The sequence below is a fragment of the Opisthocomus hoazin genome, chromosome 6 (genome assembly GCF_030867145.1).
Source record: "Opisthocomus hoazin isolate bOpiHoa1 chromosome 6, bOpiHoa1.hap1, whole genome shotgun sequence".
Classification (NCBI taxonomy): domain Eukaryota; kingdom Metazoa; phylum Chordata; class Aves; order Opisthocomiformes; family Opisthocomidae; genus Opisthocomus; species Opisthocomus hoazin.
Window position 1 is genome coordinate 74,496,970 of NC_134419.1, and position 17,798 is coordinate 74,514,767.

The window sequence follows — 17,798 nt, forward strand, 5'->3', positions numbered from 1 at the left end:
GAAGAAATCAGAGAATTTCATCAGAAATCTGAAATGAGTATGTAGTCAGAGTATTTGGTTATGGGGACAATAACAGTGACTGTTATGTCATATGTTTTTTAATTATCTCCTTTATGAATGAAGGTATCTCTATATGTTTGAGAGAATAATGGCCTTTTAGAAGTGAAGAAGAAAATTATTTTCTCTGCCTTTCAATGTATAGCATACACTTACCTCCTAGTCTTCATAGACAAGATGGCAAATAATATGTAAACACTCAACTTTTATGTATTGGTTGACCCCATTTTTACAAGGGGTTCTTGTTTTTAAAAAAAATCATTCCTTTCACTGTATATTTTTAATAACTTGCGCTTTTTATACAAAGAAGACCTAGGTAGTAATATGTCACTATTAATGTAACTAACGTTAGCAGTGGCCAGATTTGCAAGGTTGTATCATCATGAAGAATTGATTTTTCACAATTTCATTATTAAGGGTGAGCCTTTGCAGGTATAAACTCATTGCAAATTAAGATAAACATCCATTTCATTACAGGGCATAATCTTGCTCTGATCAAAATCAATGCCAGAACTGAATTGTCTGGAGAATTCTAATCTATTAATAGTCATCATTACTATATCAAAGAAGTAATCAGCAAACAGCATTAATGGGAGCAGTGACCAGGGAATTAGGATCTTAATACCTACCCTGTACTTTAATATAGCTTTAAAAAAACATTGCCAGTGGAGCGTGTTACATGTTGTATATTCTATTTACATTAAAAGTAGGATATGCACCTTAGAAGAGTACTGGATATGAGGTCATCTGTGCTTATTTGTTGGGAGAAAGAACAGTGTCTCTAAGGAAGAAAGTACAAAGAGCAATAGGAAAAAAGTAATTGTTTACCCTTTTCTGCTGGCATAATAAATAAGATTACATCTTCAGACCAGTCCTGAGTAGTAATTTCCTACTTTAAGTAGCCAGATTCCATTATAAATGACAGCAGTAATTGCTCAATCTGTTGTAATGAGTTTAAGAATATATAAGAAAAATTATTCTGTGGAGATTCCCTGGCCCTGTCTTTGAATAAGGAGAGAGGACTCCCAGCTGACTTTTTTCAGCGCATTACCATTTCTTCCTTTGTGAGCAAAGTCAGTCCCCACGTCCTGCAGATGGTAGGAATATGCGTGCCTTTCCCTCCAGCATTGACACATTTCCCAGAAGTGGAGTTCTTGTGTTAGCGCCTTGATCTTTAGTAAGGTCCTAAAGAGCCCAGTGAAAGGGACTATACTGGAAAGCTAATATAATTTTCATTTGATGATTGTCATTGAATGCAGGTGGCAGGAGGGGAAATGATCCTGTACCTCACCAACTGCATCCCTTACACAGCATCCCATCTGGTCCAGAAGTGACATTACACACAGCTTTAGAAGCAGTGCTCAGGACAGAGTTCCCTTATCCAGAATAGAGAAGGTGAATGCTGAAGGTCTCTGCTCCCCCGTTTTTCTAGGAAGAATCAACAGTTAATTTCCACAAGCTGTGAAGAGTTTGAGTGCAAACTGGCTCAGGTGCCAGTTTATCAAGCAACTATAATAGATATTATTGGGATAAACAAGGTGGCTATTACCTGCCTATTTTCTTGATGAAAAGATGTAGCCATGCCGGTACGCTATTCGATGCTTACCACTTACCTGTCTGAGAATGTACCAAATCTTGAGCTGAAAGGACATGTCCTTATCTTTCTGTCAGTTTCTCTGCAAAGATGATTTACGTGCTTCCAAGCTATGTAAGAGCTCTTTGCTTCTCACCAACACCCAGTCTTTTTCATTAAAATGACTAAAAGAACTGAAGCATGAGGTGTTCTGTCTCTCAGCTGTCTAGCAAAATTCGGTAGACCTTCTTGGAGAAGAGCTGAAACTAATGCGATTCTTCATGGTAACGTGTTCTTTAGCAATACAGAGGACTGCATGAAAAATCAGGAATTGTACCAGATAAGCCTGTCGCTTTCTTGATCTCAGGACTGTGATTTTTAACTTCTGCTGACTTGCAGTCCACTGTAATTTGTGATTCACACCGGATGCCGAAGAGGGGTGTGTGTGGGCTTTTTATTTGTTTTCAGTTTTCCTGATCTGAAGACCAGATCATGCAGGGAACTCAAGAGTACAGTGAGACTTCAGAGGAGAGTAAGCAAAAACATGGAATCATCCTGGATTCTGGGTCATTAATAAGGAATAGAATGAATCACTTTGTGAGTCAGTGTGCTTCTTCCTCGAGTGCTGGAGAGCTGAAGTTAAAAAGTGAGCTGGAAGTATGACTAAATCTCTGAGCTTAGCTTTGATAAACTAGTTTTCCTAGCAGCTATTGCTGTTTCTTGGTTATGTTAGCTGTTCAGTTTGCTTTCATCTGTGTAGGGAAGAAGCTTAATTACCTTTCAGTCTAATTCTCACTTTTCTTTTGCCTAACTTCAGCTTTTCAGGGAAAATTGGTGACCTAAGGTTAAGGTATATGCTTGATTTAACATCCTGCAGAAGACTTTGTTGTGATATTGTAGACTTTAGCTGTATGTAAAGCTAAGACCATTGTTCTTCTGACTGACCTTTTCAGTTAAAAGGACTTTGAGTTACACTAGAGATCTAAAGATCCATTTTCATCTGTGAACTGCAGTGACAGCTCTTCTCCAGAGCAAAACAGTTCAGAAAGCTCAAGACTAATTTGAAAATGGATGGCTATCAACTCAACTCAGACAGAGGAGGCTGTCACATCAATTTCTGACAATCTTTAGGAAAGAAGGCTCATTATACCACTGGCAAATACTGAGATTCCTTGAAATTGCCATTGCAGCATAGCACTGACAACATGCTCCAAAATTCATTCGGTATGGTTTCGTGTAGCATTTCTGTGTAAGAACAAACCAAATGTAGACATGTTTCTAGAACAGGAGTGCTGTTAGCTCTTCCCCAGTAATACATCCTTCAGAGTGGAGTTTTCTTTAAGGTAGGTAAGCTCAACAGCGGGCTGTTTTAGGCAGCACTTGGGAGGTAAGAGAAGCTTGGCTACTGTATTGTATATGAGAAGCAGGTAAATAGCTCAAGCAAAACCATGGCTTGGTTGCTTGTTCATTGCATTCACTGCATAAATATGTTTCTTTGCTCTCTTCTAACTTTAATTTCAGGTCAAGTCCTGGCCTTGTGAGGGATGTCCCTTCATCCTTCTCTGCAAAGATGATAATAGAGAATCATAGGTCTAGTCAGAATTCCTGTTTTGAGAACTAGAAGCTGATATTTGTGTGTGACTTTGTCCCCAGTCCCATCAGCTGTGAAACACTTTGATCAGGTTCAATCAGGAATGACAGCTAGAAACAGACCTTGCTCTTAATCTTGATAGTGTAATTTTCTGTGTCTGTAGAAACTAAAAGTAAGACTTTCTGTGGCTGCATTTTCATTCTGATCAGGCATATGCTGTTGAAGACAGTGTTATGACAGTCCCCTCTTGTTACACTGTGTTTCACATCACGGTGTGGTCTTGGAGCCCAAGGTAAGAATAAATCAGAATATGTATGAGAGTGTCCTGCCTAGACTAGAGCTACTTGGAAGTAAAACCAACTATTCTGTTTCCATGCAGACTTTAAATCTGTCTACAGGGTGGTCACCTTCATGAGTTGGCATGTGTGTTTTCCAGTCTATAAGAGCTAGCTGTGATCAGTCTCCAAATGCTACTGGTTGACTCAAAACGCTTTTGAGCAGCGAGAATGATAGAGCTGGCTCACATAAGTACATGTTCTTGTAATACAAATAACCCCGGGTCAATCCAGTGTTATTTCAATAAAAACAAGAGTATCAACTACACTTCTGCAGTAAGCAAAAGAAAAATAAATCAATAAAACCCTTGCAATTGAATTATAAAGTTAAAATGCTAGGCACCTTTCTTTAGAGGTGGCTGACTGATTTATCAAATTGCAGAAATCTCAGTCATCTAGATTTCTGAAAACATTAATTTAGGCCTCTTGAAAACAAGAGGATATTAAAATTCTCTTGGGATAAAAGCTATGAGATAAATGCAGGAAATCAAGCATATTATTTATGCCAGTAAGAGAAAAGTACAGAACATCTGCAGAAAGCCCTGTTTGGATTTTGCTTTTACTGTCATTTCTACATAGAAAGCACCAGCTATTACAGATAAGTAAGTAGGTAATTTTTTTTTCATCTGTTCAGCAGAGGACTGAGCAAATAATGAAGTCAGTGTTTTATCTAACGAAAGCTACACAAAAAATGTTTACGCAAAATATTTTCCAAACTAATACTGCTTTGTTGCAATCAACTGATTTCTCTGGTGATTTTCTCTTGAGAGTTTTGTTTTTTGCTTGATTCAATCTGAACTAAGGCAGTCGCTTTAGAAGTCTCTCTGTCTGTGATTCCTACATTCTGTTTAAAGAACTAGAAAGTTTTGGATGTTGGAAGTTTCTGATCGTGTTGGAAGGCAATATAAGTTGGACTCATGGGTGAAACTGCCAGTGGATAATAGCATAGCACATCTTTCTAAAAAAAATTCTCTTGTGAGGGGAGTAGGGGGGAAGGAAAAAATCTTTAGATGATTTTACTGAGGGGATTAATCGGAAAACAGAGATCAGAATGGTTGACCCAGATGTTTTTGATATCACAGCATTTACACAGACACTCGGGACTAAATGTGATTTGAATTGGTGAGGGGTGCTCAGGGATGCAAGAAGTTCTCTATCATATGTTTGGCCATTTATTCTTCATTGTATTAGTCTGTCTTCTTTGATGCTTTCTTCTCCCTGGTATCCAGTGATAGGACACGTGGGAATGGTTCAAAGCTGCACCAGAGGTTTAGACTGGACATTAGGAAGTGTTTCTTTGCTGAAAGGGTGGTCAAATGCTGGAACAGGCTTTCTAGAGAGGTGGTCGATGCCCCAAACCTGTCAGTGTTTAAGAGGGATTTGGACAATGCCCTTCATAACATGCTTTAACTTTTGGTCAGCTCTGAATTGGTCTGGCAGTTGGACTAGATGGTCGTTGCAGGTCCCTTCCAACTGAAAATATTCTATTCTGTTCTAGTCTGTTTTATGTTATTCTGTGCTATCCTATGCTATCCTCTGCTCTGTCTTCATTACTTCCTTGAAATCAGTAAGTTTGTGTGGATGAACACAGCAAGATCCTGTCTAGAAAAATGGGACTACCAGTTGCTGTAAATAACAAAAAAGTCTAAAGGCAAGGGTTAAGTGATATTTATGTTATCAAGCAACAGAATAGTGTATCAATTTCTGGTATTGCTTAGTAGGGCAAGGAGGCTAGAGTCTGAATGAAAAAGAGAGTATCGCTGTATCCAGAGAATGCCTCTTGCAGTAAGGAAGGTAATGGGTAGGAGTTAAATGCTAGGAGCAGGAGTATAGTTTGGATGTGCCTGTTTATGGGTCTGGCCTTGATTCTGTTACCAAAAATGTTATATGACATACCTTGGAAATGCCTATTTATCTCTAGCAATTACAGTCGTGATAACTGGTTCACATATCAGTGTCTGCATTTGTTTGGATGTGTCCCGTTCCCCCTACCTAAACTCAGCTTATTTGGGCAGAAAGCATTCTCAAGATTACTCTTAAATTAGTTTTCTGGTCAGTCCACTCTTTGGTTTTGGGGGAAGGACAGAGAAATCTCTTCGTATTTTCCTTCTCTAAAACAGTTATAAAGTCTCTGACAGTCAGACTAGGAGTCTCCTTGGTGTGAGTTATCATCTTCGACAGGTAAGGACTACTGCAACAGTTCTTAAGAGAAATAGCACCTTTGCTGTTGACTGTCTGATTGGTTAATATTTTGTTTTCTCTTTATCTCCACTATTAACTGTTCCACTTGGCGTTCTTTGTCACTGTGTAGTGCATTACTGTTGTCTTAGCCCTGAAGAGTTGCCTTCTGTGGTGATATCAAAGCTGATTATGCAGTTCAGGCTTGCACCAGATTTGCCTGATGAAGCACTTACTCAGTCTAGTATTTGTAGTATGTCTTGCTGTGTCACTAAAAAGAAAAAAAGAGACTGGAAAATATTATGTCTTTAGAGTGAAAGGACAGCCAGCTCCTCCTCCCCTTTTCAAGAAATAATTGAAATTAGTCAGTTGTAAAAATGAAAAGATTTTTACATTTTAAAACCCATTAATTTGTTTGAAAAATTAAAATGATTTATGTGCTTCAGAATGAAGAAACTACTGAATTTCGATAGAATTGTTTGGTATTCTGTGATAATTTATATGAAATATTACTGCAGTACATGTAATTATAGTTGGGTATCTAAATTTGAACTGTTAATTATCTTTAGCTAGCAATTTCATGGAGGATAATCATATTTCCTTGAGTTGAAAGTGAACATTTTAAGTAACAGATGAGCTACAAGCCACAGGTTTTTGGCAGTAATGGCTGCTACTTCCCTATTTTCAAGATAAATCTCTTAATTAAAAGCTGTATGGCAGTGTCTCTCTGAAATATTTCATCCTCTTAAAGAAGAATCCAGGGAAATAAGGAGTGGATGCCAGGTAAAAAAACATCTTCTGTGGGGTTTATTTGCTTCTTAATTCAAACTGTAAGTATACTCAGGAATTGTTGTGTTTAATGCTTTTACCTCTTCTCTGACATGTTTACCTCTCAGTACTCAATAGCGAAGGCTGTTTGAATTCATGAGGGGCTTGAGATGAACTCTTAAAGTTTAGTTTTCCAGCTCTAATAATAAATCAAATCCTGCTGGTCTGTTTGATGTTGAGATTATGTATATGTCTCAAGCATACCTCCAAAAGACTTTTTATTTTTCCTGAATTAAAAAATTATGTGTTTTTAATACGTGGTATCGTATCAGTGTAAAACAGTGGTTCCTCACTGGTATTTATACTACCTAGTAAACATGTTCTATGCATTGTCTTCTACACTGTAGCATTTAACTCAATTACCTTTTTTTTCTTATGGTAGTATATGGGATTATATTTTCTCCTTCTCTATGCATGATTTGAGAGATTAATCCCAGTTCTACTGCGTACTCCAGAACAGGCAGCAACTTTATTTTTGCTGTCTTCAAAGGACCTAGACTTAGCTGGAAATGAAGATACCCAGTTTCCAGTCCCTGATTCTTTTGAGAGTTATTTACAAGTTTGGAGCACAGCATTGAATTCAATGATGATGTAATGCAGCTGTGCAGCCACTCTCCTCTTGGTGTCCTGGGTCACTTTGGTACTTAAAGTGTAGTTGAAGAAGGCTTCAGATCACCTGCCTTATTTCTCCCCCAAGTCTTTTTGTTTACGAAAATCCCCCAATGAGAAGTTACTGTTGCAAATAGTGGATAGATCAGGCTTCATCACCTTGCACCTTCCATTGTAGCAGGAATAAATACCATTTTCCCATTCCTGCTGCATGCAAAGAAGCAGGGATCTTCTATGTAACCCTTACTGCTGTAGCTGTGCATAGTCTTGGGGTTTCCCTAATTTCTTAAGTATTTAGGGGGATTATTTGCAGGCAGTACTAACACTGGTATAATCCAGCGAACTCCTTGACGCTGCCTACCATGCTGCATTATGTGTTTGACAGAAGCATTCTAATCCTCCAATGTAAAAAAGTTTCTGTCCATTAAGGTACTCTTCAAAATGTATTTTGACTGTGTTTTACATGCTAATCTGTATGCTTCTGACAATTCACTTCAAACAAATTTTAAATTAAATGCACATCCCTGAAAGATTGATACAAATACTTAGCGTGGCTAAGGGGAGGACAAGTGGTTGAGCAGGATGTGGCCTCTTATGAAGGATACTGTTGATGGCGTATGTCTGGCAACGCAGGAAGCAGGAAGTTACCCTGATCCAGTGTTGAACTGAAAATAAAAGAATTATCTTGACAGGGATTATTTGTAGCTAGATACCTCATAAATCCCTCAGTGACAATAATTTATATTAGAATTGGAGAGCTTTTGGCTAGATACTGTACTTGTGCTAAGGTCTAGCAGAAAGAGAGGTTTATTCTCTGGTTATTGATAATTGACAGGGTAGTAGCTGTTTAATTAGTACTGACCTGTTTGAATTAACCTGGCAACTCAGTTTTAAAAATTTTTTCTCAAGAAACTAGAGGTATACTGTCAGGACTTTATTTCACAAAGGGATGCACATCTGATCATACAAAAAAAAAAAAATCAGTCAACACATGGTATTCCTGACCCCTGTAAGGAGAAAAGTGTGTTAGCCAGGAATCACACTAAAGCAGCACCATCATGGGTGTGTGCAGGGACCGGCTGCATCCTGATGTCATTCTGTTGTAGATTTAAATCTGATACAAGTTCATTAGTTCGACCTAATTTCACCAAGTGTAATTGAGAAGCATGGAGAACTTGGCAATGAGTAAAGAGTGAAAAATGTACCTTGCAGAGAAGGATGTCTTTCCAGTCTGATACAGCTGTATGATTAGGGCAGAGTTTACAAGACTGTCTCTTGTAGCCTATATTAAGGTTAAAGCTGCTTTGATTAGTGTCTGAGTGCTGACCCCTTCTTTTCAAAGTTATTTCAGAATCTGAGGCCTTTTAGGCTTGTCTTTCCTGTGTTCTCAGAAAAAGGAGGTTTCTTCAACATCTCTGTCAACAGAAATGGCAAAGCCAGGCTATGCAGCAGGTTCTTTTTTAGGACTTTTTGTAAATGGCATAATTAACTGAACAAATCAGGACTTCGTTCTCATTTTTTGGTAGCTTTGATTTCCACCCTGAGACCACTTTAGATATTTCAGCGAAATGAGGTTTCTTGAAAGGTACATGTAAATAAAATACACCAGAAAAAACAAAAAAGTGTCACGAGAATTCACTGTGACAGTCTTGCAAAAACAGCCTAATGATTAACACTCTAGTTACTTGTTTTTCAGATAATGTAGGTCTCTTTTTGTTCTAACATGTCTATGTCCCTGATACCTTCTTTTTGTTTCCCAAGTCCTTGCGTACATTTGTATTTTGTGATGTGTTTTTCATGTTGCTTCGCTGAACTGTCTTTCTTTGTGAAAAGAAACTAATTCAGCTAAGCCAAAGGGAAGGTGATTGACTGTCCCACTTGGAAAAAAAATAAAAATAATTTGCCTGTGACAATAAGCTCAAAATGTTCTCTGGGAATTGTACTTCTATAAAATCCTCTTTGAATTGAATTTCAGCATTAAAATTTATGCAGTCATTTGGTATCATACTTTTTCCTTCAGGAAAGATAAATATTTTAGTCTTTGAACAGTGTGAAACTGAAAACATTCACCAATAGCCCCAGCTAAAATTGCAGTAGGCTGCTGTGCAATTCCAGTGATGAATACTGTATGTTTGCATTTGGAAAATATACAGTAATCGCTGCGAGCATAAAGCATTACAGACAAAGAGATGGATCATTTTCTGTGATTGTTACAGAGGCCATTTGAATGGTTGTTTTGCAGTTTCATAATTTGTTGCCACTTACATATGTTGAGGATTTTGTCTTCAGCTCAAGAACTGCTTAGTGTAAGGAAGACATGTATTGCATGCTTAGCAAAGCATCCATTAAAACTTGAGGATCTGAAGATCCTCATGGGGTAGTTTAATTTCCAGAAAACACCCACAAAAGCAATTACATTTTAAATGAATAATTTATTTGGGGTGCTTTAGGTCAGATTCTTGTTCACAGTTTCTCACTTTATGCATTTCAACTTGGTAATCGGTTTGGTTCATACAGATGGGTTTTTAAACCCATCTAGATATCTTGTCTGGAGAGAATCAGATGTCAGGATGGTGTCTGCTGTGTCTCTAGATGCTATCATTGTCTTTATTTCATCTGTGATTTTTTTTTTTTTAGAAGAAGGTGCTACAGACTGAAAGATTGAGTGTAACATAGTTTTATATATTCCAATAATGATAATTCCCAAGAGGAAGATGTTTTTGACATGCTTCAAGTACCTTTATGGCATGGTTTTTAAACACGTCTTTCAACAGCAATTCCAGATATCCCACCTACACAAAATAAGGTGAAAGGTACTCTCTTAAGTTGGTAATTCCTAAACCATTAGGATGTAAATATCAAAACAATACTTTCTTGTCTTCACATAGGAGTCTACAGCTGTCCAGTTAGTTCTAAAAACCTATTCAGTTGGGTTTGGGAAATGGAAGTAAACAATAAGGGGACAAATCAAATATTGCTTAATATGTTTTCCTCTGATTTCAAGTCTTTTATGCCTTTTAAGTTATTTCATAGCACCTATTCCTGTAAAACTTAAATCTTCCCATTTCATTCCAAAATTCCCTTCAACTCCGTAAAATTCTTAAAAAATTAATTTCCGTTAGTCTCCGTTAATTTCTTAAGAAACCATAGCTCCCTTATTTAAAGAGAAAGTTCAGTAACTTTCAGAAGGCCGAGGGAGAACACTGAGGCGGCACAAGCCTCGAGCTGGGGCACTGTCGTGAATGAGTCGTTTAGGCTGCTTAAAGAATCATCGTCAAAGGTATTAGCAAAAGTGGTTTTAATAAGAATTTATAAAAGTGTGACTTAACAAAGTTCAGTGGCAAGGTTCACTATATTACTTACTATATGTGTGGAACATAGATGGGAAAATCAAGTTAGAAGCGAGTTAGAGTGATTTATACAGAGACTGAAGATGGAAAAGGGTAATGGAGACCCTCCCATTGAGTCACAAGGTTCGGAATGGACCCCCTGGCTTTCCAAACTCCTTCTTGGAGAGAAGCCTAGGTGCGGCGGGATCCAGGCTTAGCCCCAGACTTTATTAACAGTTTATGTTTAAAGGATTATATGTGTCTAGAATTAGTCTAAGGTTTATTCACAGTTTTAAGGTGGATCACAAGATTTTTAGCAGCACTGACTAATTTAACATTTACAAAGTGATTCAATAGAATTTACTGCAGTCACAAGGACTTAATTACGGATTCAAGATGGCAATATTTATACTGTATTTGCAATCAGGTACCTAAATCAATGCACACATGCACGCACACAGACACAAAGATCTATCTATCTATCTATCTATCTATCTATCTATCTATCTATCTATCTATCTATCTAAAAAGGTATATACCTGTTAAAAAATCCACTCAAGTTCAGTGAAATAATCACTTCAAATGTCTCAGCATTTCTCAGTGGGTGAGGTTTGAGCTTCAAGGACTGAAGGGTTTCAGCCCAGGTCCCATCATCGGTCTTTGGTGATGCTCCTCTGAACTTTGCCATCTTGAGAGTCCGCGAGCTCTCAGAGGCATCCCATGCAGAGGGAGATGCTGAGTGCGGCCCGCTGAGGTCTGGGAGAGCTCAAAGGGCCTCAGTTAGGACCACTGTTTGTAAGGTTGTGAGATGACTGACTTTAGGCATCAGTAAATTTCCATCCTGGCCACAATCTGGGTCGGCAGTTACTGGAATTCCCAAAATTCCAGTAATGCTGGTACTGATCCACCTGAGGGGCTGTGAGGGGATGACTGATGATTCCTGCTTTTGTTCCCCACCTTGGCCAGGCAACTGGAGTTCCTGGTACGGTCAAGGGACGCTTAACTGCCAAACTCATTGCATAAAAGCCAAGACTTGATGGGAATTCCTGATATCCTAGAGCGGTGCAGGGGAGGGGGTGGGGGGGAAATGCATCACCATAGGCACAGAACCTGGCTCTCCAGCAGCCAAGTTTCATCCCTGACTGAGCAAATCCCTTCCCTCTCGGCACTTTACCTTCCTTACCTTACCTTTGTATCTTTAGTTGCTAAGCTCTGTGGGACAGTGTCCTCTCTGTGTGTTTGCATAGCACTTAGAATAATGATAACCTTGTCTCAGCCGAGACCTCTCAGAGCTGCTGCAATGCAAATATTCCATTTTCTGTCTTTCAGTATATTCACAAAATCTCCAGTGTTTTATCAAGCCCTGACAGAACACTTGGCTTGTCTCAGGAGAGGTTTTCCTATGTTCAGCAACTTCTAGGGTCAGGACACAGTATGAAGAAAAGCCATTTTAATCAATTGGTGCAGCTAAATCAAAGTCACAGAATCACAGAATCTGTGACTTTGATTTAGCTGCACCAATTGATTAAAATGGCTTTTCTTCATACTGTGTGCTCGATTCATTCCTTTCTCCTTTTCCAATACTTAACTAAATATTTCTGTCTTTAATTTGCATCAACATCTGTCTTGAGTTACCATTGTTTTAAACTAAATCAGACTGATTTTCTTAATTTGATTTGTGTCAGTGTCTCCAAAGAGGACTGGGTGGTGTGATATGTTGCTCCTTGCCTTCTTTATACAAAACAGACTATTAATTCTTATGGTCTGGGAAGTAACCAGCTTCACAGGAGTGTTTGTGTAGATGAGAACCGTTGCTTTGCTGAGTCCTTGGAATCTGTCTTCTTATGCAGAGTGATAACTTTGATTATAACATTAGGCAGTATGTAATATGTTGCGGCATGTGATGGGTGTATGTGTGTATTTCCATTTTCTTTGTGATACAGTGAGATATTGACTAGCTGGTGCAGAAAACAAATTTGCTCAAATATATTCTACTGATTGACCAATTCTTCAGTGTAAATATCGCCTCTAAGCCCAGGATTCTTGAAGAGTGAATTGTTTTTCTTAATGTTATTGAGTGACAACATCCTCAAAACGCAGCCATCGTGCAAAGTTGCCTATATGGAGTGCACAGCAATTCAGTTGTCTTGGAGTATATAGTTACCTTTATAATGGATATTGCCACATCCCAGGGCGGTTTGCTGTTAATTCCATGTTCTTTGCTGCTGACTTGGCACACACTGGGACTATTGGGTCAAGCAGCTCTTTCTGGATGTGCATGCCTCAGGGTAAAGGAAGTCAGTCTTACAATATTGCAATGTAAGGCTGCTCTGCAGAATATTAGTTTCATAGCCACAAGATAGAGCATCATTATGTTACTTTTCCATCCTCCATTAGGCATAAGTTCCCCTGGAGGAGTGTTTGTGAGTCTCTTTTCTTCCTGACCTTTAGTATAGAGGAACACATCAACCATCTGAGGCAAAATCTGCCTTTGTGTCTCATGCTTGTACAGATCCTGCTGAACTTCTGCATACATTCATGAGCATCTCCTTCTGGAAACCTGGCAGATCCTGGAAAAAAAAAAACCAATTCTGGGGAAATAATTTTTTAAGAATATCATGAGGTTTGCTCTGAAGCCCATTTAGCTAAATGTGCTGCTGCTGTCTACCACACGTTTGAATCGCCGGACAATTGCTGCTAATCCTTAATACAAGTCTGCGTGAACTGATCAACTACGCTGTGATTTGGGCAATATTTCTTTAACCCTTCTAAATTGCTAGGCGTTGTAGATTGCCTGAAAATGAAGTCGCAAAGCGCTTGATGCTTCTTTCTGGAAACACTATCTTCAGATTTTAGTTCATCTTCTTCGAAAGATCTAGAAAAAGATAAACTGGGATGGAAAATGGAAATATGAAGATAAACCTAATTTTTGAGAGGAAATATTTGGGAGTAGTCATTCCAGGATTGCACTTGATACTGAATATCCAAGACAGATTTAGTTTTGCTCACTCCAGTTAGCTGGAAGATGGAATGATGCAGACGAGTCCTGCCCTTGCAGTCTCGGATAGGTTTATACAGGTTTCTAGTTCCAGAGGTCTGCAGAATGGACAACACTATGCTCACACAGATGCAAATGTGTGTTGTTGTTAGCCATCAGAAAAAAAAAAAACAAACCTATAAAGAGCTGCATATCTTTGATACATAAGAAGAAAGAAGAGCTCTTCTACAGGAAGAGCACAAAAGAGCAGTGTTGTCTTTTGTCATATTCCAGTGGCTAATTAGCAAATGTGAGAGGCACAAGAGAAAGTCTAAGTTGAAAGAAGAAGAAATGTTTACTTTTGGTTTAGGTGTGTCAGTCTACATTGGGTACTAAGAGTTGGTGAGGATGTTGGAAGAGGGAGGGAGGATATTCCAGTTTTCTGAGATATGTTGTCAGGATCGTATATTTATTTTTTCCATGGTGGCTATAGCCTGGTTCTCTGACTGTGCATCTCATAGCCTGTTTCTGTGTAAGACATGCTACTGTTAGGAAAATACATTCATTTCAAGAATACCATGGCGTAGAAATGTCAGAAGAAATGATTTCTGCTTGTCTGATAGATAGGCTGAAAGGCAAAGCAAGTTTATATGACTCTCCAAGGGCTGTACACATGGAGATAACTCAGTCTGCAAGAAATCTTTTATTTATGCAGGATTGTTTCTTATATTTTAAAGTTCACCCCTCACTCTCTTTTGGCAAGTATGGAATCAGCACTGGTTGAAAAAGCTTCTAGGGAAAAATATATTTGGTATAGTGGTTTGATGATGAATCAACAGTCTGTCTTGCTCCACCACATCCAGTCTAAAGAGGTGATTTATTTGTGTGTTTGAAGATGAAAGGCAAATCTGCAGTAATTGCATTCAGACAGCTCTGTAGTATAAACTTAAGAAACCACTCGATTGTAGTGTCAGCTGAAATTGGCCATCCCATACATTTATCAGCAGAACACAAAGTAATTACTTTATCGCATCTAGTGTCTGGGAACAGAGGAGAAGGCCACTAGAAAAGCCCTGGCAGGAGATTAGAAAAAAGATGCATGTCTGACCCAGCACCGATGGTGATTTTACTGTTAAATTCACTGATAGCAGAATCAGAACAGAATTTTGTGTTATGAATGTGACCTACTACCTCTTATAGAGGTGAGTAGATATCACAAAGATAAAAAGTATAAAGGTAGTCAGAAAAAGGATGTTCAAATGTTTGCATAAATATTTAAAGTTTTGCTGTCTGTGCTTTACATGCCTATATTCTATTTTGATCTCTGCAGTCAGGAGCAAAATTGAGTATTACATTTGTTGAGAAAACAGAAGCTATGTTTCACAGAGCTACCTGTTCAGCCACAGCACTGATTTTCCTGCACTGATTTTCCTGTAGCCTCCCTAAAAATTGTTAAATGTTAAAAAAAAAGAAAAAAAATGCATATTTACCTCCCCCCCCCCCATTCAGCATCTCTCTGGAAGGTGAAGAGCTTCAAGAGGAAAGAAGTTCAGTACAGAAACTTGGTGCCTGAGTTCTGTCATCACTACCAGTTGAGCATGTTCTATAGAAACAGGTTAATGGAACCTAAAAATAGAATTTAAATGTAATTCAATTGCAGTACAAACGGACTGAAACCTTTTCTGCTTTGAACCTTAACTTTTTAGAATAGGTCTAAAATCAGGAAAGACATGCTGAAGGTTAACCATGAAAGAGCTTTTGTGACCCAAGTTAAAAAATTTGCCTAAATGTTTAATTTAATGTGCAAATAAAATCAGGGATTCTTTCCACAGCCAGCGTCTCCCCTGGGGGAAAAAGGTAGATTGCTAAAGGACAAAAAATTCAATTGCTATTGGATAGACGAATGGCTAGAGGTAGCACAGTATTTGCAGACATGTGAGATTATACGAAAGCTGAGTGTCTGTGAGAAGGAATTGGATTTGCTTTGCAGTGTGTTCTTACCTGATTGCTTGCATTGCTACGTAGGTAACACGACTGCTGTGGCAAACATACCTACGTCATGGATCTTGCGGGAGATTACCTTTTCCCATTCAACCCCCAAAGTAATGTGGTTTTTCGAAGTTTGTAAGATCGTGATTGCTTTATTAAAAAAAAAAAGAAAACAAACCCTCTCTCTACCTAGGCAGTTTACTACACCCCTTGAAAATACTAAGTTATGACAGCATCATTTATATGGTTACATAGGAATCACAGCTCAAATTATGAAACTCTCTCAGTTTTTTTGCAGATGGGTCTTCTCAACTTGCCTTAGCTCCTAATATCACCCTAGAGAGTCCAAGACTTCTCTGCAGTAGAAGGATCCTGCTGTCAGATCTTAAAGGATAGTATCATACAGTGTTAATGATAAAATACTATAATTATGTGTTTTTCTTTAACAGTTGCGTTTTCAGGCCTTGGATTTACCACCTTCTACTTAGCTGGAAAGTTACACTGCTTCACAGAAAATGGCCGGGGGAAGAGCTGGCGGCTTTGTGCAGCAATTCTCCCACTCTACTGTGCCATGATGATTGCCCTGTCACGTATGTGTGATTACAAACATCACTGGCAAGGTGAGCCATGGAGATACCTTTTCTCTACAATTTTTTTTATTAGCTTTGTATTTCTTTGATTTTTTTTTTTTTTTCATTAAATCACATGAGTTAAAACACGATAGTGTGCTAGAGATTTTCCTTGCTCCTGGATTGATGCTGAGGGTTTCGATGTCTGACAATACTGCAGGGGCCCTGTACCATTCTATATTGTCATATACACAACATACATCATCATATTTATATACAGTTCTACATCAGTAGGTTTTTTACATCATCGTTCTTCACAAATGTGTATCAGTGCCATAGCCATTTTGGGTGGATCCAGCTATAGGTTGGGTCTGGCCCATCAGAGTAGCTCTGTCGTGTGGCCTAGTCCTTGCCCACTGCTTTTCCAGGTGCCTGCTACGTACCTGTTGGGCACGTGAGTGATTGCTCCTATGTGGGTGCATGTGCATTAGACTAGACTGACACATCTGTGTGTGGCTGGTCATTGCAAAGATGCACTCAGTCATTTGTCTGTGTACCGGTCATTTGATGCATGTGATGTAATAACCTGTTTTTCATTCACATCAAAGTATATTGGGCATGAGGTGGTTTCATGGCCCCTCCTTGAGAAGCATAGAAACATTGCATACCAAGCTGCATAGCACAGGTTGTAACAGATTCTGCCCACACTGAAAACCTTGCTGCAAAGTTTGATGTTTTCTGTTCTCTTAAATTTTTTGGCCAAGGTTGTAATTGCTCCCACAGTGTCAATTCCACACTTTCCAAAGTCAGGTCCTACTTAAGGAAGAGAAATATTTCATTTTCTTGTTACCTCCTATTAAAAATGATTTTCCATATCTTTGGGTTGCAGATATTTCAAGGCTGATATTTTGTTGTACTGACTAGATGTTAGCATGATGGGTTCAGTATGGTGCCATACCTGTGGTACCAATAACTATTCAGTAATTTGTAACTGCAAACAAGTGCTGCATGTATTCAATATGGATGAGTAGGTCTTTGAAGCAGCATGCAGTGTCTTTCTTGATTGTAAAGCACGTCCACAAAGCTAAAGAAACATGCCACACAATCTTAAATCTTACCTTTGTGAGAGAAAGACAGTTACTGACGGAATGGGAGGTTGCTCGTAAGACTCTAACAGCAGCATTTGATGTGTGCGTGAGTTGTATAAAATCTCTGCTCTTGGATGAACCTGCATCCTTAAAAGTCTACGTATCATGAACAACAGGGGATATTGTATGCGAAACATCAACACTCTGAAGGATGCTTAATCCTAATCTCTTTTTCATTTTCTTCTTATTGTTTCTAGTGGAAACTTTGAATCTTCATATTCTGTGAGCATTCTCATGTAAATGAGGCATTGTTATAATACAATGCGACTAGAGCAGATACCTTTCAGGAGGTTTCTTAGTGCAGTTGAACTAACCAGCACCGACTTTCATAGCTTCAGGTCTATATTGCTCTCTTCCCTCAGAGTAGGTGCTTCTGGACTGCAACACCAGCTGCATCTGTCACAGGAAGACTGAGAGTCCTTTATAATTCAGGTGTGACGTGTAACTGATATAGAAGACTATGCTGTTTATTAATTACACACATATATTACTAAGTTACAACTCCATGACTTCATTCTATTAAGTTACAATTATATTATGCCTTACCCTCCCACACTGAGTCTTTCAGACCTGGACCTGGTGGAGAGTCTGGCAAGTTTTCAGCAAGACTTGAAG

At 38.6% G+C, this 17,798-nt stretch overlaps 1 protein-coding gene across 1 annotated transcript in view; it reads left to right on the forward strand.

The window, feature by feature from the left end:
- The window catches only part of PLPP4 (phospholipid phosphatase 4), a 66,825-nt gene that overhangs the window by 44,291 nt on the left and 4,736 nt on the right, over positions 1-17,798 (forward strand). The window contains exon 6 of the mRNA XM_075423842.1: positions 15,916-16,086. Coding sequence (XP_075279957.1) covers positions 15,916-16,086 — 171 coding nt within the window. The remainder of the gene's footprint in view (positions 1-15,915; positions 16,087-17,798) is intronic.